At 40.3% G+C, this 22936-nt stretch overlaps 1 protein-coding gene and 1 long non-coding RNA gene across 5 annotated transcripts in view; one reads left to right on the top strand and one right to left on the bottom strand.

Moving 5' to 3' along the window:
- The window catches only part of LOC117531025 (disintegrin and metalloproteinase domain-containing protein 11-like), a 62229-nt gene that overhangs the window by 31545 nt on the left and 7748 nt on the right, over positions 1-22936 (top strand). For 2 of the 4 annotated variants that reach the window (XM_034194024.1, XM_034194023.1), the window contains exons 9-25: positions 656-730; positions 867-938; positions 7148-7314; positions 7405-7489; positions 7582-7669; positions 9973-10024; positions 10198-10297; positions 10923-10994; positions 11105-11197; positions 11393-11473; positions 13703-13753; positions 14101-14164; positions 15585-15690; positions 15821-15940; positions 18918-19086; positions 19261-19375; positions 22010-22100. In XM_034194024.1, coding sequence (XP_034049915.1) covers positions 656-730; positions 867-938; positions 7148-7314; positions 7405-7489; positions 7582-7669; positions 9973-10024; positions 10198-10297; positions 10923-10994; positions 11105-11197; positions 11393-11473; positions 13703-13753; positions 14101-14164; positions 15585-15690; positions 15821-15940; positions 18918-19086; positions 19261-19375; positions 22010-22100 — 1601 coding nt within the window. The remainder of the gene's footprint in view (positions 1-655; positions 731-866; positions 939-7147; positions 7315-7404; positions 7490-7581; positions 7670-9972; positions 10025-10197; positions 10298-10922; positions 10995-11104; positions 11198-11392; positions 11474-13702; positions 13754-14100; positions 14165-15584; positions 15691-15820; positions 15941-18917; positions 19087-19260; positions 19376-22009; positions 22101-22936) is intronic. The other 2 variants (XR_004566502.1, XM_034194025.1) reach the window with 1 other exon arrangement.
- Positions 11485-22127, bottom strand: LOC117531037. Its single transcript, XR_004566507.1, has 3 exons — positions 21975-22127; positions 20187-20193; positions 11485-11495 (listed from the first exon to the last, which is right to left on the bottom strand). It is a non-coding gene; the product is annotated as an uncharacterized LOC117531037 (long non-coding RNA).

Here is a 22936-nt window from a genome sequence, read left to right as displayed (position 1 = left end):
AAGCACATGCAATATCAATATCAGTGCTCAGATGACAGTAGCTTCTGGGAAAGGTGCAAGTTGCAATAAACTGTGATGCCAAGTGCTAAGGATACATGCTATCCAGTCACAGTGGATGAAACTTTTTTTTACTACTGAGCAAACATCGTTAGACTTTTTTAGGTTCAATGATTCCACGGTGTGTAGATGTTATGGCGTCAGTGACCCCATGGCCTTGACGGAGGTTTGCGCTCTCTGAGTGCTTCTAGTTGTGCATATATTTTTAACATGTTTAATAAGACTTCACATTTATAGTGTGTATATAATTGTGTTGACACAGTCATGTTGACATATGATTATGCTAATTATGGGTGCATATATCTTGTCGGAACATGAGGCAGATCAGATATCTCGTTTCTACAACACTGCTCTAATATATTTTGCACAGCTGCAACAAGAATTGTCATGAAGATGCAGATTAATATCCTGCTGAATGATTTATTTCTTCCGCAGGAAACACTAGAGTTTTACCCAATTTAATGTTTGTGTCTGTGGGTTGCAGGTTCATGTGGGTTGCAGGTTCACGTGCTACGGTCATGTTTTGACCCCTGTGATGGTTAATATGTCCTCGGAGCTCTAACTGTTCACATGTGTGGGTTACTTTTGTCCCCTCCAGGTGCGTCGAGGCCAGCGCACTGTCCAGACTGAGACCAAGTACATCGAGCTGATGGTTGTGAATGACTACGACATGGTAGGTGTGAAGCCAGCGTCATCTGTGCCTCTTCAAAGGATTAATATGCATGAAATGTGGTTGTAATAATATTCTGATAGAAAGATTGTAATCAGGAAAAGGAACATATTTAATAACACTCTTTTTCTCTGTTTAGTTTGTGCGGCTCAAGCGGTCGACTATTCATACGAAGAACTTTGCCAAATCTGTGGTGAACATGGCCGACGCGGTGAGCACACGGCACTAATTCCTACTGCAGCAGAATGAATGATTATGGATGTTTTACAGAGGAGGTGCTTAACATAGGTAGTGGATTAAAAATCTTTAGATTTTTTTTTGGTCCCAAAGTTTTGGGCCGCAGCCCCCTGCTGGACTCCGAAGGTGCTGCAGGTGAGATGTCATAGGTCGTTAAAAATAACATAAGTTCTTTCAGCGTCTTCCTTTTTCCACTCAAGGGTCACCACAGCAGATCCAGTATGGACGTGCATGTTGATTTGGCACAGGTTTTATGCCGGATGTCCTTCCTGATGCAACTCAATGTTACATGGAGAAAGGGTAGGGGTGGTCTTGACCCGGGAACCTTCTGCTCTGGAAACAAGCACAGTCACTGCTTGGCCACCATGCTGCCAGTCATATGTCATTAAAAATAAATAATTAAAAAAGTTCTTAGATTTTCAATATTGTAAAAAAGTTTAAAATTGCATAAACGTAATTCACTATTTTCAAAATGAAAAAAGGTGTAATAAAAGACAGCTGTTGTATGTAAACTGTTTTCTTCATTTGTCTGATCTTAGCATACTATATATTTAAATACTGTATTCAGAACCAGGTTCAAAGTAGAGCTGCAGATAACAATTATTTCTGGAATTGATTTTTTTCAATTAATCATTTAATCAATTTACTATTATTTTCTGATTACAGTAGTTGATTAATCCTTAGGTAACTCCCATTTAATTATAAGCATAAACTCTACCAATAACTATAAATGTTTTTTTGTTTGTTTGTTTGTTTGTTTGTTTGTTTTACATAAAATCCAAATATATTATGGATATAAAGTGCCAGAAATGAAAATGGTAAAACGGGTTAAAAAAAAATACAGAAGACAACCTTGCACAAAGCTTTGCCTACCCTGAGACACAAAATGGCACAGACAATAAAATCCTGATATATTTCATAGGGCTACAACCACTAATTATTTTGATTATCAATTAATCTGTTGATTATTTCATGTATTACTCAATTAGTTGTTTGGTGAAAAATGTCAAGTGTTTTGCAAAGCCCGAAATGACATCTGCAAATATCTATCAGGAACAAAGAAAACATAAATGTTCACATTTAAGAAGCGTAAATCAGAGATTTTAGATTCAAAATGATTGATACATTATCAAAAGAATTGGTGATTAATAATTGATTAGTTGTTGCACCTCTAAATTAAAGTGGATTTGCAGTGTTCCTGTCTTAGGGAATGGCTGCTTCAGATAACTGAATGAATTGATTAAACATCTTTTAAATAAGTCATTTCAATATCAAGTTTGTAGTTAAAATACACACACTTGTAATTCACGTCGGCAGTAATGATACCCGGTTACGCCAATCGCAGGTCACTAAAATTAACATTGAATCGGTGTGTAACTTTGCAAAAACAATGTCGGACTCTGTAGTTTTCTCTGGGCCCCTCCCCAATCGGACCGGGAGTGACATGTTTAGCCGCATGTTCTCCTTGAATTGCTGGCTGTCTGAGTGGTGTCCAAAAAATGAGGTGGGCTTCATAGATAATTGGCAAAGCTTCTGGGAAAACCTGGTCTTGTTAGAGAGACGGCATCCATCCCACTTTGGATGGAGCAGCTCTCATCTCTAGAAATCTGGCCAATTTTATTAAACCCTCCAAATCATGACTATCCAGGGTTGGGACCAGGAAGCAGAGTTGTAGTCTTACACACCTCTCTGCAGCTTCTCTCCACCAGCCATCCCCCCATTACCCCATCCCCGTAGAGACGGTGCCTGCTCCCAGACCACCAATAACCAGTAAAAATCTATTTAAGCATAAAAATTCAAAAAGAAAAATAATATAGCACCTTCAACTGCACCACAGACTAAAACAGTTAAATGTGGTCTATTAAACATTAGGTCTCTCTCTTCTAAGTCCCTGTTTGTAAATGATATAATAATTGATCAACATATTGATTTATTCTGCCTTACAGAAACCTGGTTACAGCAGGATGAATATGTTAGTTTAAATGAGTCAACACCCCCGAGTCACACTAACTGTCAGAATGCTCATAGCACCGGCCGAGAGGGAGGATTAGCAGCAATCTTCCACTCCAGCTTATTAATTAATCAAAAACCCAGACAGAGCTTTAATTCATTTGAAAGCTTGACTCTTAGTCTTGTCCATCCAAATTGGAAGTCCCAAAAACCAGTTTTATTTGTTGTTATCTGTCGTCCACCTGGTCGTTACTGTGAGTTTCTCTGTGAATTTTCAGACCTTTTGTCTGACTTAGTGCTTAGCTCAGATAAGATAATTATAGTGGGTGATTTTAACATCCACATTGATGCTGAGAATGACAGCCTCAACACTGCATTTAATCTATTATTAGACTTAATTGGCTTTGCTCAAAATGTAATTGAGTCCACCCACCACTTTAATCATACTTTAGATCTTGTTTTGACTTATGGTATGGAAATTGAAGACTTAACAGTATTCCCTGAAAACCCCCTTCTGTCTGATCATTTCTTAATAACATTTACATTTACTTTAATGGACTACCCAGCAGTGGGGAATAAGTTTCATTACAGTAGAAGTCTTTCGGAAAGCACTGTAACTACGTTTAAGGATATGATTCCTTCTTTGTTATGTTCTCCAATGCCATATACCAACACAATGCAGAGTAGCTACCTAAACTCTGTGAGTGAGATAGATCATCTCGTCAATAGTTTTACATCCTCATTGAGCACAACTTTGGATGCTGTAGCTCCTCTGAAAAAGAGAGCCTTAAATCAGAAGTGCCGGACTCCGTGGTATAACTCACAAACTCGCAGCTTAAAGCAGATAACCCGTAAGTTGGAGAGGAAATGACGTCTCACTAATTTAGAAGATCTTCACTTAGCCTGGAAAAAGAGTCTGTTGCTCTATAAAAAAAAGCCCTCTGTAAGCTAGGACATCTTACTACTCATCACTAATTGAAGAAAATAAGAACAACCCCAGGTTTCTTTTCAGCACTGTAGCCAGGCTGACAAAGAGTCAGAGCTCTATTGAGCCGAGTATTCCTTTAACTTTAACTAGTAATGACTTCATGACTTTCTTTGCTAATAAAATTTTACTATTAGAGAAAAAATTACTCATAACCATCCCAAAGACATATCGTTATCTTTGGCTGCTTTCAGTAATGCTGGTATTTGGTTAGACTCTTTCACTCCGATTGTTTTGTCTGAGTTATTTTCATTAGTCACTTCCTCCAAACCATCAACATGTCTATTAGACCCCATTCCTACCAAGCTGTTCAAGGAAGCCTTACCATTAATTAATGCTTCGATCTTAAATATGATCAGTCTATCTTTATTAGTTGGCTATGTACCACAGGCTTTTAAGGTGGCAGTAATTAAACCATTACTTAAAAAGCCATCACTTGATCCAGCTATCTTAGCTAATTATAGGCCAATCTTCAACCTTCCTTTCTCTCAAAAATTCTTGAAAGGGTAGTTGTAAAACAGCTAACTGATCATCTGCAGAGGAATGGTCTATTTGAAGAGTTTCAGTCAGGTTTTAGAATTCATCATAGTACAGAAACAGCATTAGTGAAGGTTACAAATGATCTTCTTATGGCCTTAGACAGTGGACTCATCTCTGTGCTTGTCCTGTTAGACCTCAGTGCTGCTTTTGATACTGTTGACCATAAAATTTTATTACAGAGATTAGAGCATGCCATAGGTATTAAAGGCACTGCGCTGCGGTGCTTTGAATCATATTATCTAATAGATTACAATTTGTTCATGTAAATGGGGAGTCTTCTTCACAGACTAAGGTTAATTATGGAGTTCCACAAGGTTCTGTGCTAGGACCAATTTTATTCACTTTATACATGCTTCCCTTAAGCAGTATTATTAGAAAGCATTGCTTAAATTTTCATTGTTACGCAGATGATACCCAGCTTTATCTATCCATGAAGCCAGAGGACACACACCAATTAGTTAAACTGCAGGAATGTCTTACAGACATAAAGACAGGGATGACCTCTAATTTCCTGCTTTTAAATTCAGATAAAACTGAAGTTATTGTACTTGGCCCCACAAATCTTAGAAACATGGTGTCTAACCAGATCCTTACTCTGGATGGCATTACCCTGACCTCTAGTAATACTGTGAGAAATCTTGGAGTCATTTTTGATCAGGATATGTCCCTTCAGTGCGCATATTAAGCAAATATGTAGGACTGCTTTTTACATTTGCGCAATATCTCTAAAATTAGAAAGGTCTTGTCTCAGAGTGATGCTGAAAAACTAATTCATGCATTTATTTCCTCTAGGCTGGACTATTGTAATTCATTATTATCAGGTTGTCCTAAAAGTTCCCTGAAAAGCCTTCAGTTAATTCAAAATGCTGCAGCTAGAGTACTGACGGGGACTAGAAGGAGAGAGCATATTTCACCCATATTGGCCTCTCTTCATTGGCTTCCTGTTAATTCTAGAATAGAATTTAAAATTCTTCTTCTTACTTATAAGGTTTTGAATAATCAGGTCCCATCTTATCTTAGGGACCTCTTAGTACCATATCACCCCAATAGAGCACTTCGCTCTCAGACTGCAGGCTTACTTGTAGTTCCTAGGGTTTTTAAGAGTAGAATGGGAGGCAGAGCCTTCAGCTTTCAGGCTCCTCTCCTGTGGAACCAGCTCCCAATTCGGATCAGGGAGACAGACACCCTCTCTACTTTTAAGATTAGGCTTAAAACTTTCCTTTTTGCTAAAGCTTATAGTTAGGGCTGGATCAGGTGACCCTGAACCATCCCTTAGTTATGCCGCTATAGACGTAGACTGCTGGGGGGTTCCCATGATGCACTGAGTGTTTCTTTCTCTTTTTGCTCTGTATGCACCACTCTGCATTTAATCATTAGTGATTGATCTCTGCTCTCTTCCACAGCATGTCTTTTTCCTGATTCTCTCCCCTCAGCCCCAACCAGTCCCAGCAGAAGACTGCCCCTCCCTGAGCCTGGTTCTGCTGGAGGTTTCTTCCTGTTAAAAGGGAGTTTTTCCTTCCCACTGTCGCCAAGTGCTTGCTCACAGGGGGTCGTTTTGACCGTTGGGGTTTTTCTGTAGTTATTGTATGGCTTTTGCCTTGCAATATAGTGCGCCTTGGGGCAACTGTTGTTGTGATTTGGCGCTATATAAATAAAATTGATTTGAATTGATTTGATTTGACTTCATCTGTTTATGTTCAGGTCCCCCCCACATCACAGCTTTTGTTCCTGTACCTATCAAAGCTTTGGCGAAAAATTTGCATCTTATTATCTGAGCAAAATGACTGAACATAAACTCTGGCTTACACCAGAGTTTATTGAAGATAAATGAGTGAATGCAGTGGTTTCACAGTCCGTAGCATATTCAGGCATTTTTACTAACATTTTGTGTAAGCGTGATTCAGCTGGTCTGAGATGATGAGTTTTCAGAAGAGCCTAGTAAAGTGCAGACAGTCCCCTTTGTCCTTCACTGCAGTTCCAGCATGATAATCTTCACTGACTGGAGGCAAACACTTATGGCGATTTCTATGGCAACCATCTCCCATATGCTACCTTGCACTTCGTTTTGAAAGTAGACAGATGCCGTCTCCTCCATTAGCTTCCTTTTGTATTGATGGAATGTGAATTCCTAGTATCAGCATAAAATTTACTTTCAACCCATTAATTGGACTCCTCCTTCAGAACTCCATGAAGTGGAAGTTCAGCTGTTGCACTGCGCTAACAGGATGTATGATCTTTTAAAAAAAAATTGAAAAAGCTGATCTCTTCTGTTGCCTTTCTTCAAAATACTTCTCTGTTTATGCTATGGCTATGTATATTCTGATCAAGTGCTACCACTTTTATATATATATATATATATATATATATATATATATATATATATATATATGTTGTCAACGGCTCAAGAACGTACCCCTGAGGTACCCCATTGAACAAGCAAACATGAAAGCTGGTGACTAGTAGTGCCACAATAATTTTCAACTGTCTAATATTGCATACAAAGCTGAACGCAAATCCAATAACAGTAGCCCTCATGTGCAATCAGCATCCAGGTTGTTCATCACTGTCATGTGGACAGTTTCCGTCAAATGATGCATCCTAAATGTTGACTGCAGGGGTTCAAAATGGTAATTCTCTTACAAATCTGATAGCAATTGAATATCCCTGCTTCAACCCGTATTTGCTTTTTTCCTCATTTTTGTTTCCAGATATACAAGGAGCAACTCAACACACGCATCGTGCTTGTGGCCATGGAGACGTGGTCCTCTGAAAACAAAGTCTCTGTGGGAAATGACCCCTTATTAACACTACGAGACTTGATGAAGTACCGAAAGGAGAACATCAAGGAGCGATGTGATGCCATGCACCTGTTCTCGTGGGTTAATCCTCCTGATGCTTTCACTTGATTTGGCTGCTATTAGTGTTCCATCGAAACACTATAACTGTTATAGTGTGTTTCCTACAGGGGGAGTCACTTCTATAGTGGCCGCAGTGAGGCGGCCTATATCGGTGGCATCTGTTCAATCACCAGAGGTGGAGGTGTCATTGAGGTGAGGCTTTGTGCAGATACTGAGACTAACTTGTTGATCAAATAAACATCACAGTTTGTGTTGCTAACTTGGTGTATTTATGAATTTTTTAGTATGACAGTGCAGGTCCCATGGCCATCACATTGTGTCAGAGTCTTGGCCAGAACATTGGCATGATGCAGAATCAGGAACAACCCAAAGGTAAGACCAGTAACTTTTGGAAGGAGAGCTTCCTGAAGAGTAAGGATTAGAACCATATGTTACACGACAGTTGAGATGTTTAGGATTCATGGAAAGTGAGAAGCAGAGAGCAATCTGTCTTTCAACTATGATATGTGAGTCACAAACATAATGTCAGGCAGACAACGTTTATCATGCACGTCATACTTCAATACTTTTCCCCGTAGCACAGCCAGTTGGCTAGACGTCACTATGTGCAGACAGTCAGACAGTCAGGCAACATTTCACTTGTGAGTGAGATAAGTTCAGTTGTATGGGTCCGATTGTCACCAAGCTTGGTAACTGTATTTTGCATAGTGACCCCAAGAAGCCTATTGATTTTGGGGTGAAAGGGTTAAGGTCACTGGAGTATACTTTAAAAAAATATTGTCAGTGCAGTAATTTCTTTTTTATTTGCCTGATTGTCACAAAACTTGGTATGTGTATTAGGCTTATTAACCCAAAGAAAGCTACTGTCCTTGGGGTCAAAGATCAAGGTCACTTTGAGCATACTTTGTAAAAATCTTGTGAGCACAAAAATTTATTTTGTAATTATCATCAAACTTGGTATGTGTGTTAGGCATGGTAACCCTGAGAAGCTTATTGATTTTGGGCTCAAAGGTCAAAATCACTGACCTGTACTTTGTCAAAGCATTCGAACATTTTCCCAGGGTGCCGTGGGTTAGTGCAGACTATTTTTTATTTATTTGGTTTATATAGCACCAAATCACAGCAAAGTTGCCTCAAGGCGCTTCACACAAGTGAGGTCTAACCTTACCAACCCCTAGAGCAAGAACACAGGCGACAGTGGTAAGGAAAAACTCACTCTGATGATACTGAGGAAGAAACCTCAAGCAGACTAGACTCAAAGGGATGACCCACTGCTTAGGCCTTTCTAACAGTTACAAAGATTACAAGTTTTACAAAGCTGAAGAAACAGAAAGCAGGAAATCAAACAACACAACTTTACAAAAAGAAACAAGATTCATTTGATGAGAAGTCCGTGCAGGTGTTTGCACCACAGGCAGGGGTCATCCAGGCTTCTTCATGCCGTCAGTGGGTCTGTTCATGCGTAACATCTATTCCAAATGCAGTAATGTAGACTATATGCTTGTTTGTTGTTCTCGTCATGCAGTTGCTCCAAACTGATACGTAGTTGCTGTACGTTCGTTGGAACCCAGCCTTGGAACACTCTAAAACATCTGAAACATCTGAGATGTTTGATGGCTAACATGTTTGGTTGAGTTGTGAAGGTTAAGCTGTCAGCCATGATGAACATGCCAACTTCTGAGTGTCACGGTCCTGATTGCTGTTGACTAAAAACACACTTGTCTGACAAAGGATTAACTCAATTCAATTTATTTATATAGCGCCAGATCACAACATAAGTCACCCCAAGGTGCTTCACAAGGTCTTAAGGTCTAACCTAGAGATCAATTAAACACTGCAACATGATTTTTGCCAGTTGAGCAATAAAAGTCTTTAGCACAGAATTTGCTCAGTTTAACCATTTGCTACAGCAGTCAAAAGAAGACACAATACTTCCAAATTAAGACAACACTAGCAAATTTAGAAAACACTTGGCAAATACAAAAAAAAAAAAAACCTTGAATCTAATCAACAATGGCTAGATGCATTAAAAATTCAGAAAATGCCTGCAAACATAGAGAACACAAATATAGTCTCCAACACATGTAGTAATGTGATTGGATGACATGTCTGCTGCAAATTTGCATGCAAACAATAGATGCACTGCAAGTATCCAAACTACAAAGAGCATAACACAAACAGAGGTTTCTGCCTGGAGGACTTTTACTGATGTTCAATGTGTCAACAATAAAATAATAAAATGCTAAAATGTATCATCTATGTTTTGCGTTTGTTGTCTGAATTTGCAGCAGAAACTTTAGCAATTCAATAATTACATTGTTGGACGTGCTGTCGACTGTATTTGTATGTTCTTTGTGTTTGCAAGCATTTTCTCAATTTAGAAACGTGTTTTTGATGCAATTACCTCTTGTTGAGTTGATGCATTTTTGTGTGTGTGTGTGTGTGTTTCTGCATTTGCTAGCGTTATCTTAATTTAGGATTGCTGTGGCCTCTCTTGGTCACTGCATCTTTCTCATTATCCAACCAGTACAACTATTACACTTTCCGAAAAAGTTTAAAAGTGCATTTACAAATGCAGTAAATCATTTACTGTGTGAACAGCTCCCTCAAGTGGCAGTAATTGCAGTTGCATGAAGACATTTTGACCACAGAAATGTCCTTCGTGTTGTTTTTAGGAGAGTGCAGGTGCCCGGACGCATGGCTCGGCTGTATCATGGAGGACACGGGGTATGCACTTTTACAGTAAATTAAAGTGTCTATCAAATGCAGGTGGCAAAAGTTTATTCTCCAACTTTATTTGGGCTAAATGCCAAAGCTGATCAAATTTTGTTTAGTGTGTTGTGTTATATTTAGAGTGTGTTGGCAGTCTTGTAAAAGTTTTCCGTTTTCCTGCTCACTAGTTTTTATCTGCCGAGGAAGTTTTCTCGCTGCAGTATCGACGAATATCTTCGTTTCCTCCAGCAGGGAGGAGGCAGCTGCCTATTCAACAAACCCACCAAGGTAATTAATGTTATCAACAGGATTTAATCATTTGTCTGGAGAAATGGTACAGAGAAAGAGTGGATTCTTACTTCTGCTTCTGTTTATAAAAAAATAAATAAATAACCACTATCAGGGAGGCTGTTTCTGCCTTCTGTTTTGTTTGGTTGGATGCATTTTAGATGACTCAGAAACTCATTGAGAAGATCTGAATGTGCCTGTGGGAATAGGACACGTTACATTCTGTGGCACGAATCATTTTTATTTGTTTAATAGTTTTGCTACACTTTGTGAAAAGGTTGGGTAGTGTCTGAATCCATTGTAGTTAGTATAGTTTCTTTACATCTGTCTTTCTTTTTTCTTTTTGTAAATCTAAAATGAGCCTTCACGAGGTTATGTAAATCCTTTCTTATCTGTTTTTTTTTCTTATTTAAAAATGCTGACATAAGCTTTATTTTCACTTTTCAAAATATCTGAAGGCACATTTCTCAGTGAAAAATGAAAAATCATGCCAGTTGCACTCTCAGGATATCAGATTTACAATTCCTTTTCCTTTCGTTTTTGTAAATTAATGTATTTTTAACAGAAAGTTGCTTAATAAATGAATCATAAGACACTAAGATATCACAAAATAACTTGCTTTTAGCTGCTCGACCCACCAGAGTGCGGTAACGGATTTGTGGAGCTGGGAGAGGAATGTGACTGTGGATCACTGCTGGTGAGTGCACTCATCAACTTTTTTGCTTCGTGCATGAGCTGTTTCTCAGAAATACACTTGTCATATAACTCACTCTGTACACTTCCTGTGAATGCCTTTTTGACCTGCAGGAGTGCTCCAACAGTGGCGCCAACTGTTGTAAGAAGTGCACACTTACCCACAATGCCATGTGCAGCAATGGACTCTGCTGCCGAGAATGCAAGGTCAGCTGCTTAACATTTAACTGCTCTACCCCGACTGTTCTTCGTTATCATTTAACTGCTCTACCCCGACTGTTCTTCGTTATACTGTCATTCATGCACACTTGCTCCATCCTGCCTTCTTTCTCTTGACATATGCATGCTGTGTGTCTGTCTGCGTGCATGTGTGTCTGTGCGTGTGTGTCCGTGCGTGTACAGCACGAGCTGAGAGGTGTGACGTGTCGTGAAGCTGTCAATGATTGCGATATTCCTGAGACCTGCACTGGAGACTCCAGCCAGGTAAGAGCTGTATATACTGTACCTACAACAGTCAAAATTTTGATTGTTTTCGCCTTTTATCTAAGTGCAAGCTATGTTTGAAATAGTGTGTACTAATGCTGAACATATCAAATTACGAGGTCTGTTAGAAAAGTATCGTACCTTTTTATTTTTTTCAAAAACTATATGGATTTGATTCATATGTTTTTACGTCAGCCAAGCTTGAACCTTCGTGCGCATGCGTGAGTTTTTCCACACCTGTCGGTTGCGTCATTCGCCTGTGGGCAGGCTTTGAGTGAGCACTGGTCCACCCCTCTCGTCGTTGTTTCATTGCGAGGAAATGGCGGAATGATTTGGGCTTTCTTTCCATCAGAATTTTTTCAGAAACTGATAGAGACAGGCAGCTGGAAACCATTCGAAAAAATTAACTGGCTTTCGGTGAAAATGTTACGGGCTTCACAGAGAATAAGGAGTGTTACTACAGCTTTAAGGATGGCCCACAATGGAGCTTAAGGATGGCCCACAATGGAGCACGGCGCGCCGCGCTCCGAGCTGCCATCGAGAGGCAGAAACCACCACATCATTTCTAAACGGATGGCTGTGTGGAGCTGAGACCATCGTGTGCAATTTCTCTGGTTATCACAAGAGCCGGACATCAGCCATTTTCCAGCAGATTTCACTTTTAACGAGATTTTGTCATGGAAAGCCGCGCGGAGGCTTCGCGCGTCACGACTGATTCGCTGATGAAGCGAGACAAAGGAACACCTCCGTTTCGGAGTGTTAGAGGACAAGTTGGGACATGCCCAGCTCTCCACAATTTCTCTTATACTCACTCGACTGGTAAGCACTGAAAGCCGAGATAGGCATGTCCCAACTTGTCCTCTAACACTCCGAAACGGAGGTGTTCCTTTGTCTCGCTTCATCAGCGAATCGGTCGTGACGCGCGAGGCCTCTGCGCGGCTTTCCATGACAAAATCTCTTGTTAAAAGTGAAATCTGCCGGAAAATGGCTGATGTCCAGCTCTTGTGATAACCAGAGAAATTGCACACGACGGTCCCGGCTCCACACAGCGATCCATTTAGAAATGATGTGGTGGTTTCTGCCTCTCGATGGCGGCTCAGAGCGCGGCACGCCATGCGCCATTGTGGGCTGTCCTTAAAGCTGTAGTAACACTCCTTATTCTCTGTGAAGCCTGTAAAAATTTCACCGAAAGCCAGATAAATTTTTCGAATGGTTTCCAGCTGCCTGTCTCTAACAGTTTCTGAAAACATTCTGATGGAAAAAAAAGCCCAAATCATTCCGCCATTTCCTTGCAATGAAACAACGACGAGAGGGGTGAACCAGTGCTCACTCAAAGCCTGCCCACAGGTGAATGACGAAACCGACAGGTGTGGAAAAACTCACGCATGCGCACGAAGGTTCAAGCTTGGCTGACGTAAAAACATATGAATCAAATCCATATAGTTTTTGAAAAAAATAAAAAGGTACGATACTTTTCTAACAGACCTCGTATTGTCCTAATAAACACAACACATTGTTCAGCCAGAAGAGCACACAGGGAGGAGACACCTCTGCCGAAGCCCAACAGTCTGTCAGCTGCGTATCTACACATCAGCATATATATTTATGTTTTTTCAATATAATGCAGATTCTTGAAAAACACTATAATGTTAAATTAAGGGTGGGGGATGCTTTTTAAAAATATGGATCAAAATTTCTTAACCTCTTCTTTAACCTAAAGAGCATCTCAAGACAGCATGTAGTCAAAATCCAAGTCGTTGATTTTTGAGATGTGTTGACTATAATGCCAACTTTTTATTCTGAAAATTAGGTGATTGCATAATTTCAGGTTCCGCTCTTCCTCTGAAAGGTTATGGTTTAAATATTGTTTATAGCATGGATATTTCTACATCCCCAGAGAATTACAAGACTTTGTAATATGTAATATGAAATCCTAAATATATTTAACTACAACTGCAGATAAAAGCTGATTTTGTACAATATGACCCCTTTAAACAAATGATAACTGCCAGCACAAGTGTATATTACATCTATTTTTTACTTCCTAAAAGTATGCCACTCACACACACATACACAGAAATAGTTAATTGAACTCCAACAAGGATGAGGTCCATACTCTGCATGTCATTTGTATCTTTGGGAATCACATATGTCTGTTTTGGACATATTTCTCAGTTTGCACAGTGCGCCACAGTGAAGCACAAATGCACCTATCTTTCTTTTTTGCAGTGTCCTCCTAATGTCCACAAGCTGGATGGGTACACGTGTAATACTGGACAGGTAAAGTCGTTTTTACAACCCCAGTTCCAATAAAGTTGGGACGTTGTGTGAAATGTAAATAAAAACAGAATACAATGATTTGCAAATCCTCTTCAACCTATATTTAATTGAATACACCACAAAGACAAGATATTTAATGTTCAAACTGATAAACTTTATTGTTTTTGTGCAAATATTTGCTCATTTTGAAATGAATACCTGCAACACGTTTCAAAAAAGTTGGGACGGGGCAACAAAAGACTGGGAAAGTTGATGAATGCTCAAAGAACACCTAATTGGAAACACGTGAGTGTCATGATTGGGCATGAGTCAAGAAAACGCCTTCACACCTTTTCTTCCCCCCCCAGGGACGTTGTTATGGAGGTGGATGTAAAACCAGAGATGGACAGTGCAGGAGTCTGTGGGGCCACAGTAGGTTTGGAGTGATTGCTGAACTTGCGTGAAGTTGAATGTCTCTGAAGACCTGCATGCTAGTAGGGAAAGATTCCTTTCAGGTCTCACCAATAGATACAATCCCAATTCCAGTGAAGTTGGGATGTTGTGTGAAATGTAAATAAAAACAGAATACAACGATTCGCAAATCCTCTTCAACCTATATTCAACTGAATACACCACAAAGACAAGATATTTAATGTTCAAACTGATAAACTTTATTGTTTTTGTGCAAATATTTGCTCATTTTCAAATGGATGCCTGCAACACATTTCAAAAAAGCTGGGACAGTGGTATATTTACCACTGTGTTACATCACCTTTCCTTCTAGCAACAGCCAACACTCATGATCGGGTATAAAAGAAGCATCCCCAAAAGAACATTAAATATCTTGTCTTTGTGGTGTATTCAATTGAATATAGGTTGAAAGAGGATTTGCAAATCACTGTATTCTGTTTTTATTTACATTTTACACAATGTCCCAACTTCATTGGAATTGGGGTTGTATTTAGTATCCAAGACATTATGTCATCAGTATTGTGTGTATGCGTGCGTGCGTCATTCTTGTGACAATGATAAAATTAAATTGGTACACACCCAATACTTACACCATAGGTTAACCCCTGAGAAGTAGATGAAGTAATTATAGTTTAGGATTTTTTGGTAAATATGTTTACATGGTAAAGGTGAAAAAGTCATTTCTCTGGGGATTATGATACTGTTTTAATTTAATTCATTTATTTTTTGGCGTGTTGTTGGGGGGAGGGGTGGGTGGGAATGGGAGTTGTATTGGAATTATCCTCTCCATCTGTCCTTGAGTATTTTAAATGCAACTCTCTCAAAACTGATTTGAGGATTTCAGTGACACTTCTCTCCAGTCTAACATCTTCAAGAGAAACTCAGTAGCAATACAATGTAGCTGCTTGATACTTACAAGAGAGGTACCCTTTGTGGTGTAGGTGAGCTGATGGCATTTTAGCTTTGTTTAGTGGATATATTTGATAATTAATCATTTTCAGAATGTATGAGTATTATGACACAAATAACATTTCTCAGGAATCATGGTCCTAGTTGCATGCGTAATTCAAGCAGCCATGATGTAGAACACTTGCCAAGAAACTCCAAATACAATATTTATGTACTGTAGCCACACAGCTGTGATGACAGTGTTTAAGTATTGCAAAAATTCTCCAATACTATAACATTGCTGTGCATTAGACAATGATATAAATCATGTTGATGTTTGTTCGTGCTCATGATTATCTGCATCGTCAAACTTCTTCAAGCAAAAGTTGCAGAGCACTTTACATTAAAATTTTAAGGGCGTAATGGTGTTTAAATGGCTCTGGTACTTACGTTTGGAGACATCAGACCATGATGGACTGTCCGCCGTCCTCAGACTCAGCTGACAGATTCTGCTACGAGAAGCTCAACTCTGAAGGTACCGAAAGAGGAAACTGTGGCCAGGAGTCCAGTGGCCAGGGATGGGTGCCGTGCAACAAGCAGTGAGTGAATAACATTAAATGCACAGTTATCTTTGTGTAACACTGACTTTAGAGATAACTGATCTCTATTTTTCACCTGTAAATTGAAGATTTTAACTTTATGTCTTACTTTCTCCTTGACTTCCACCAGAGACGTTTTGTGTGGTTTACTGTTGTGCACCAATGTGACCGCCACGCCGAGGTTTGGAGAACTGCAAGGGGCACTCACCAGTTTGACTGTACACCATCAGCACAGATACATGGACTGCAGGTCAAGCAGATTCCCTCTGGCAGCTTGGCGGGTTTGCACAGGATTTTTAGCAATCTCCGTATTTAAAGAAAAATAAAACCAGATTTCAAGTACACTGCAAAAACTGTGTTGGGAAGGTGTCGTAGCACGGACCCACAACAGGGGGCGCAAATGAACGGACAATGAGTAAGCCAAAAGGTAACAATTTACTGTTGTGACAAAACACAACTAAATGTACAGAAATTGCAAAGTCAATGAACACCAGGTGACGTGTGGGCAGGCTCGAAGATAGAAGACCCCGACGAGAGAGAGACCGCGTCCCACACGGCCTCCACCACCAACGGTCTGAAGAACACCGGAGCCGCCAAGTCCCGAATCCCCAGGTGACCTCTGTCTTCGGCTGTCGACCCTGGTACTGCTGGCAGAAAGCAGAAAAAAGATGAATGAGTGTAACTCCTTACACTCAGTGGTCTACAGTTTGTGCACAGTAGGAGGAGAACCTCCACCTCCGAATCACACACTCGTGCAGCTCCTAGTGTGTCCACTTATCTGTAGCGCGGTTGTCGTCGTCACGCTCCACGCCACTTCCCAGATAAGGGTGAACACCACAGGATACCGGCTGCAACAGAAATTCAGAATCCTACACAACGTGTTAATCAGCAGAGAAGTGTACCTCATGGTAGTCGATTTCTCGGCGAGGAGGTGGAGTCCCGATCCGGCTTTTAAGATGGTGATGATGATGATGAACGAGTGACAGCTGGTGCAGGGGATGAATGACAGCTGTCACTTCCTCAGGGTCCGGCGCCCTCTCGTGCTTGGAGCCCGCACTCCAAGCAGGGCGCCCTCTGGTGGTGGTGGGCCAGCAGTACGTCCTCTTCAGCGGCCCACATGACAAACTGTCCCTCTCAGCATATGCAAAATAATCCAAAATCTAGCCAAATTGTCTTGTATTAAACAAACAAACAAACAAAACAAATCTGCCAATAGGGTAAGAAAAATTAACTTAGTTTGAATTCTCAAAACTAGCAAAATGTCTCGGCACTGAATAATCAAAATGCCTTAAAACTAGACAGGACTCTTATTTTAAGATTAGCCTCTGTCTTAAAATAAGGAAAACAATCTTGTTCCTTTGCTTGGATGATTTGAAATCCATTGCCTTTCCTTGTTACTGGTTAAATACAGCTTGATATTAGCTGGAAAAAACTTATTAAGAAAAAGTGAGATATATTTTCCCAAAATAAGACATTTTGTCTTATGTAAAAACTGTTTGACAAGATTAGTTTTCTATTTAGATAAAAATAAAGTTAAATTTTCTTTAAAAAAGTCTTTCTTTTTTTTTTACTTTCTTAGATATCAGTTTTTGCAGTGTAGATTCCCCTTTTTGACTTTTAACACTAAAACATGGAGCTGAACATGGAGCTTAGGTTCCCTTCACACATAGTGCGAATTTGGTCAATTTGCGCAGAAAGTGCGCATGAAGCAGGAATCGTGTACAGAACGTGTAATGTCGTAGCTCCTTCCAACGTCTCGTACACCTGTGCACACCAATGGCTGAATGACAGAATGTGCGCTGTGCGAACCCATTGATCCCTCTCGTGGAAGGTGTCGGCCAAATTCCAGGTGACACACACGAACATCTAACACCGCTCGCATGGCACTTACAAAATGTGTGGCCATTCGTCGAGCTGGATATGAAATTCGTACAAGTGCCCCACAGCTGTGAAATTGCAGAGTGTACATGTTGCGTGCCAGTGTTGGCTCCCCCCACAACACGTGCGCGTGTGTTTCGCCCACTCCCCCACCCCACAACACATCTGTGCATGTGGCTTGCCCCCCCCCCAACTTAAGCCGCGTTCACACCGGGTGAAATGCGACACCACAAATTCGTGTCCGTCGCATGGACACCATCGCCCAGTGTATAACTCTGCTTTCGCTGCGAAAATTCGCCCCAATGCGTCATCAAATAGGAGGAGCTTCCATTCCGCTCGCCGGCTCCGGTTGTCAGTCAAGTTAACATGCCGGACCTTGATCACATGGAGTGAGTTGCTGTGCTCTTAATTGTTGTGGAAAGCTGACAAATGTCGCCAGCGACGCCGTGCCTGGGTTCACAACATCCTCATGAGACGTTCCCAATTCGGGGAGTATCATTATTTGCTGCAGGAGCTGCGGCTGGATGACGGCCACTTTCAGCGGTCCTTCCGCCTCTGCAGGACCCAGTTTGAAGACCTCCTGTCCCGTTCATGTGCGCACATGTGAACAATTAAAAAAAAAAAAAAAAAAAACTTGTCCACTGCCGCTGCTGTGGTGCTGCTGCTCGCTCTCTGTCATAATTGTGTTTATAAACCAGTCACCATTTGTTTTATTATACATCTGTGTAGTTAATAAATAAAATAATCTTCACGGACGATTCGCTTGCGTGTGCATGTGAAGAAAAAAAAAAACAACTGTCTGCTGCCACTGCTGCAGTGCTGCTGCTCGCTATTCCCCCAAAAACTCTGTCATAATTGTGAAATAAAGGACAAAAGGGACATAAGTCCTGCTCACAGGCTGGCTACCAGAGACAGGACATGTTCACATCCAACTCAGTCAAACTCCAGACATCTCCACGTCACTAGATATCCAGTTCCTGATTGGTCATCGCAGCGCGACAAGACAAAAAAGTAATTATTCAGTCACAAATCATGTGAATAAAAACTGTTTGATTTGGCGTTGTGCTGTTTGGTACATAACTGTTATTTGCAGATGACTGTGCAATTATATGATTCTTTAAACTTAATTCAATACAAATAGTTTTCTTACATATTATAGGAGATGACTTAAAATAGTGTATTTTTAAATGTGAAAAGTGGTTGTACATGCTGTGTGCGTGTATGTTGTGTTGTTTTATTATTGCTCAATGTTGTATATATATTAAATATGCATAAACGTTTTGCATACTTGGTCTGAAAAATCAATATTTTGTGTTGTGTTGATTTTCTTTGGGATGAACTCTGTGCAGGGGGGGACATGCTGTGCTGGATGATGGATCGGACCTGGGTTATGTAGAGGACGGAACTCCATGCGGACCAAACATGATGTGTTTGGAGCGCCGTTGCCTCCCTGTCACGACCTTTAACCTCAGCACTTGCCCCGGCTCCTCATCCTCAAGCGTCTGCTCCCACCATGGGGTGAGTTTTTCCTCCACCATGTGGTCCCCCCCACATAGCTGAACCTTATGGTTTTATTTTATGTTTATGCAGTTGTAACTTTTGGAATCAGGACCAAACTGAGGTTTGAACAATCGTAATTTGTATCATGAAATGACACATGCATGCACACACACTTGTGTTCTGCGTTTGTAGACATGTAGCAATGAGGTAAAGTGTATCTGTGATCCAGACTACACTGGGAAGGACTGCAGTGTGTTTGACCCCATCCCAATCCCCACCCCACCAGAAGGCCCAGAAAAGTCCAAAGGTAACCACACTGAGCACTCTGCCACAAAACCACACTGTACTTCTAAAATGCTGATTGCAGTAAGTAAAATTTGTTCAAGAAAATGATTGAAATTTGTTATTTCAACAGTTATAGTTTTGTTGGGCTGACTTTTTCTTTTCTAATGTAATACGTCCACATGCTAGATTATGATCTGTAACTGTATCAGTGCCATCTTTTATGATGAAATAATGCTGAATTTATGTTGAAATGATTGTTGTACAAAAGCTTCAGATATCTGCAGCTGAGTTAGATGATGACTGGAGTGCAGTTTGAAGCAGAAACAAGGTGCTAATTACTGCTGGCGAATGTTGCCACAGTTACTTTGAAAAAGTAATCCAATTACTGATTACTGATTACTCCTTGAAAAAGTAACTTAGTTACTTCACTTATTACTCAATTGAAAAAGTAACTAAGTTAGATTACTAGTTACTTTTTTAGTTACTTTCCCCAGCTGCCGACAACAACCCTCTGCCACCTCAACATGACAATGATACCTGTTTTGCCAAAACTCACTTTATAGTCACCCTTTCTTGGCTTCAGTGAAAATAAATACTTGTTTTATAAAAAGTAAAATAAAGACCTCTTTCTTGACCTCATATTTAACTGCTGACAGCACTTTAACAGTAAAACTTGCAATTTCTAACCTACATTGTTTATAAATGTAACTATTAAATTCATTCTAACATTTTTCTAACATTTAAATTCTCTCTAAACATTTTACTTGTCGAAAGTATTATTATTTTAAGTAGTATTAGTAGTTGTAGTAAAAAAAAAGGCTTCAAAACTGGACCTTTAATCTAGGGGTGTTGTGGGGGGGGGGCACATCCTTGCCCCACGCCCCCATTCCATCAGGATTCGCCCCTGCTTTGGCGTTTGAGCACAAAGAATGGATAACATTTATTTATGCAGAAAACATGACCAGATTTACAGGTAAGTAAGTTTTATTGTGTTTTCACATCATGTGGTCCTCAGAAAGAGAGTTTAGGTGCATTTGAGTGGAAAATAGTGTTAGTTGTTGACGCGTCGCGGAGGATCAGCTGTTTTTAGCAGCAGATACGGAACGGCTCGGAGAAAAAAAAGCATAAAAATGTCTTTGTAAAGCTCAGTGCAGGTGTGCTGTTGTCATCGCGCTTTAAGAGGTGAGGACGAGTTGTAGTTGTTGCAGAAAAACGCGGATGAAAAGCTCACAGCTCGCTTAAAGTGTGTATTTCAGTCGAACCCCGACCCCCTGCCCACAGACCAAGTTTAATGCTGCTATCGACCCACAATGCAAAAATAATAGTAACGCACAGTGACTTGGAGAAGTAATTTTAATCTGATTACTGATTTGGAAAGATTAATGCGTTAGATTACTTGTTAACTAAAAAAAAGTGGTCAGATTAGAGTAACGTGTTACTGGCATCACTGCTGTTGGCACTCTGAAATGACAGGCAGGGGAACCAATCTGTAGGGGGGAACCGTTCGGTCTTCGACCCCGGATTTCAGTAAAATTTCTTGAACAGGTAGACAATGTTCTGGAGCTGATTCAGGTTTACATTCTGGAACTGAGATTCAGAAGAATGTTTGGTACATAGCAACATCTAACTCAAAAAGTTGCAAAAGGATGTTGATGAAATTTGGTGAGCAGATAGATAAAATGTGCTAGAAAATGGGGGGTGGGGGGGTTTTATTTTGAATTTGATCAGGTGTCGCCAACCGAACGGTCCCCCCTAAAAATCAGTCCCCCCTAAAAATTGGTCCAGTTTTTGCATCTGCGCATGCGTCATTAATGGTAAATGGACTGCATTTATATAGTGCTTTTTCATCTGCATCAGACACTCAAAGCACTATACAATAATGCCTCACATTCACCCCGATGTCAGGGTGCTGCCACACAAGGCGCTCACTACACACCGGGAGCAACTAGCCGCGGTTCATGGATTAAAACCTCATTTCTGCTTCAAACTGCACTCCAGTCATCATCTATTTCAGTGACAGATATCTGAAGCTTTTGTACAACAATCATTTCCACATTAATTCATTCAAAAGGCGGCGGAAGCGATGAAAGCACCGCGGCTAAACAAGTTACTATCTGATGCGTTCACTGTGCGTCAGCAGAGACAGAGTTTCTGCTTAAAATAGCCTCATTTTTCTTAAAACTGATTTTAGAATGATTTAAGTGGTTTTTACCTTCATCATCTGATGGTTAATAATCCCATTAATCCATTTGATCACTTTAGGTGAAGAGACTCTGTCTTAGACGAGCTGCAGAGCTCCGAAATGATGCATGCGCAGATGCAAAAGGCGGATTGATTTTTATGGGCGGACTGTTGGGTCTCAGCAATATGTGGTCTTAGTGGAGGTATGCGCACTCTGAGTGCCTTCTAGATGTAATGTGTAAAAATGTTGCTTTTAAGAAGGGAGTAATATTTTGGTCATCGCAGATGTTGTATCAAAAGGAGATCATGTTTGACTTGTCTGCACTTTGGAACACACTATAGCAGCTCTGATTGCAGACCCCCCCAAAATTGAAGAATTTATTCCTGAAAAGTTTATTACCACATTTTATAGTATAAAATTTGTATAATATCACCACCACCAATTGCTGACTGGTTGAGTGCTTTACTCCTACAGGTCCAAGTGGTACCAATATCATAATAGGTTCTGTTGCTGGTGCTATTCTTCTGGCAGCAGTAATCCTCGGGGGAACTGGCTGGGGATTTAAGTAAGAGTCCTGCCATGTCTCCGTCTTTGTTTGAGCATGCAGTGTTCCTCTGTTAACTAACACGCGTACCAGCGGCTCATTCTTGAATCCTGTTTTTGTTTCTTTGCCTCATCAGTACTCACACGCTGACACCACATTGGGTTATGCTGCAGTCTTCATGGACATTCAGTAAAGGATTTAATTCAATTTCAGTTCATTTCACATTATTTGTATAACACCACCTCACAACAGATGTTACCTCATGGTGCCACCTTACCCACTTCATGAGCAAACACATTGTCAGGAAAAACTCCTTCAGGATGAAACCTCAAGCAGACCGGACTCATTGGGGTGACCATCTGCTTTTTTCCATGTGAACAAAATAAAACAAAGAATTGTTAGAACATACAGTGATCAAAAGGTTGCAGTTAAGCAGCCTTATAGTCTGCAATTAATTAATTAATTATCTCTTTCTCTATTTAAATTAAAATTGACAATGACTTTGTTAGAACAAGCATGATTGCACAGTTTAGAAGCTCTTTTGTAAGCTCTTTGACGTTTCCATCATGGCGCAAGATGACTGGTCGTATTCGCCCCATTTTATGTAGCCGATTCATTTTTGAAGTACAGATCAAGTGTAGGAGGTACTTCTACATGTTGTACTCTGCTAAACATCACACATAAACACACACATCAGTCTACTAGAAACTAAGGTGCAGCACAGTACAAAACTAATGATGTTCTTGTTGACTTAAGTTATAACTCGCACGTTGCCCGTGGGGATCCATGGACTCTAGATTGGGTAGTCTTTATAAAATAGGTAGCTGACATTTTCTATAAGCTTCTATAATGAGTTG

The sequence above is a fragment of the Thalassophryne amazonica genome, chromosome 18 (genome assembly GCF_902500255.1).
Source record: "Thalassophryne amazonica chromosome 18, fThaAma1.1, whole genome shotgun sequence".
Lineage (NCBI taxonomy): Eukaryota > Metazoa > Chordata > Actinopteri > Batrachoidiformes > Batrachoididae > Thalassophryne > Thalassophryne amazonica.
The sequence above is the reverse complement of the archived record's forward strand: the minus strand, read 5'-3'. Positions and strand labels throughout refer to the sequence as shown.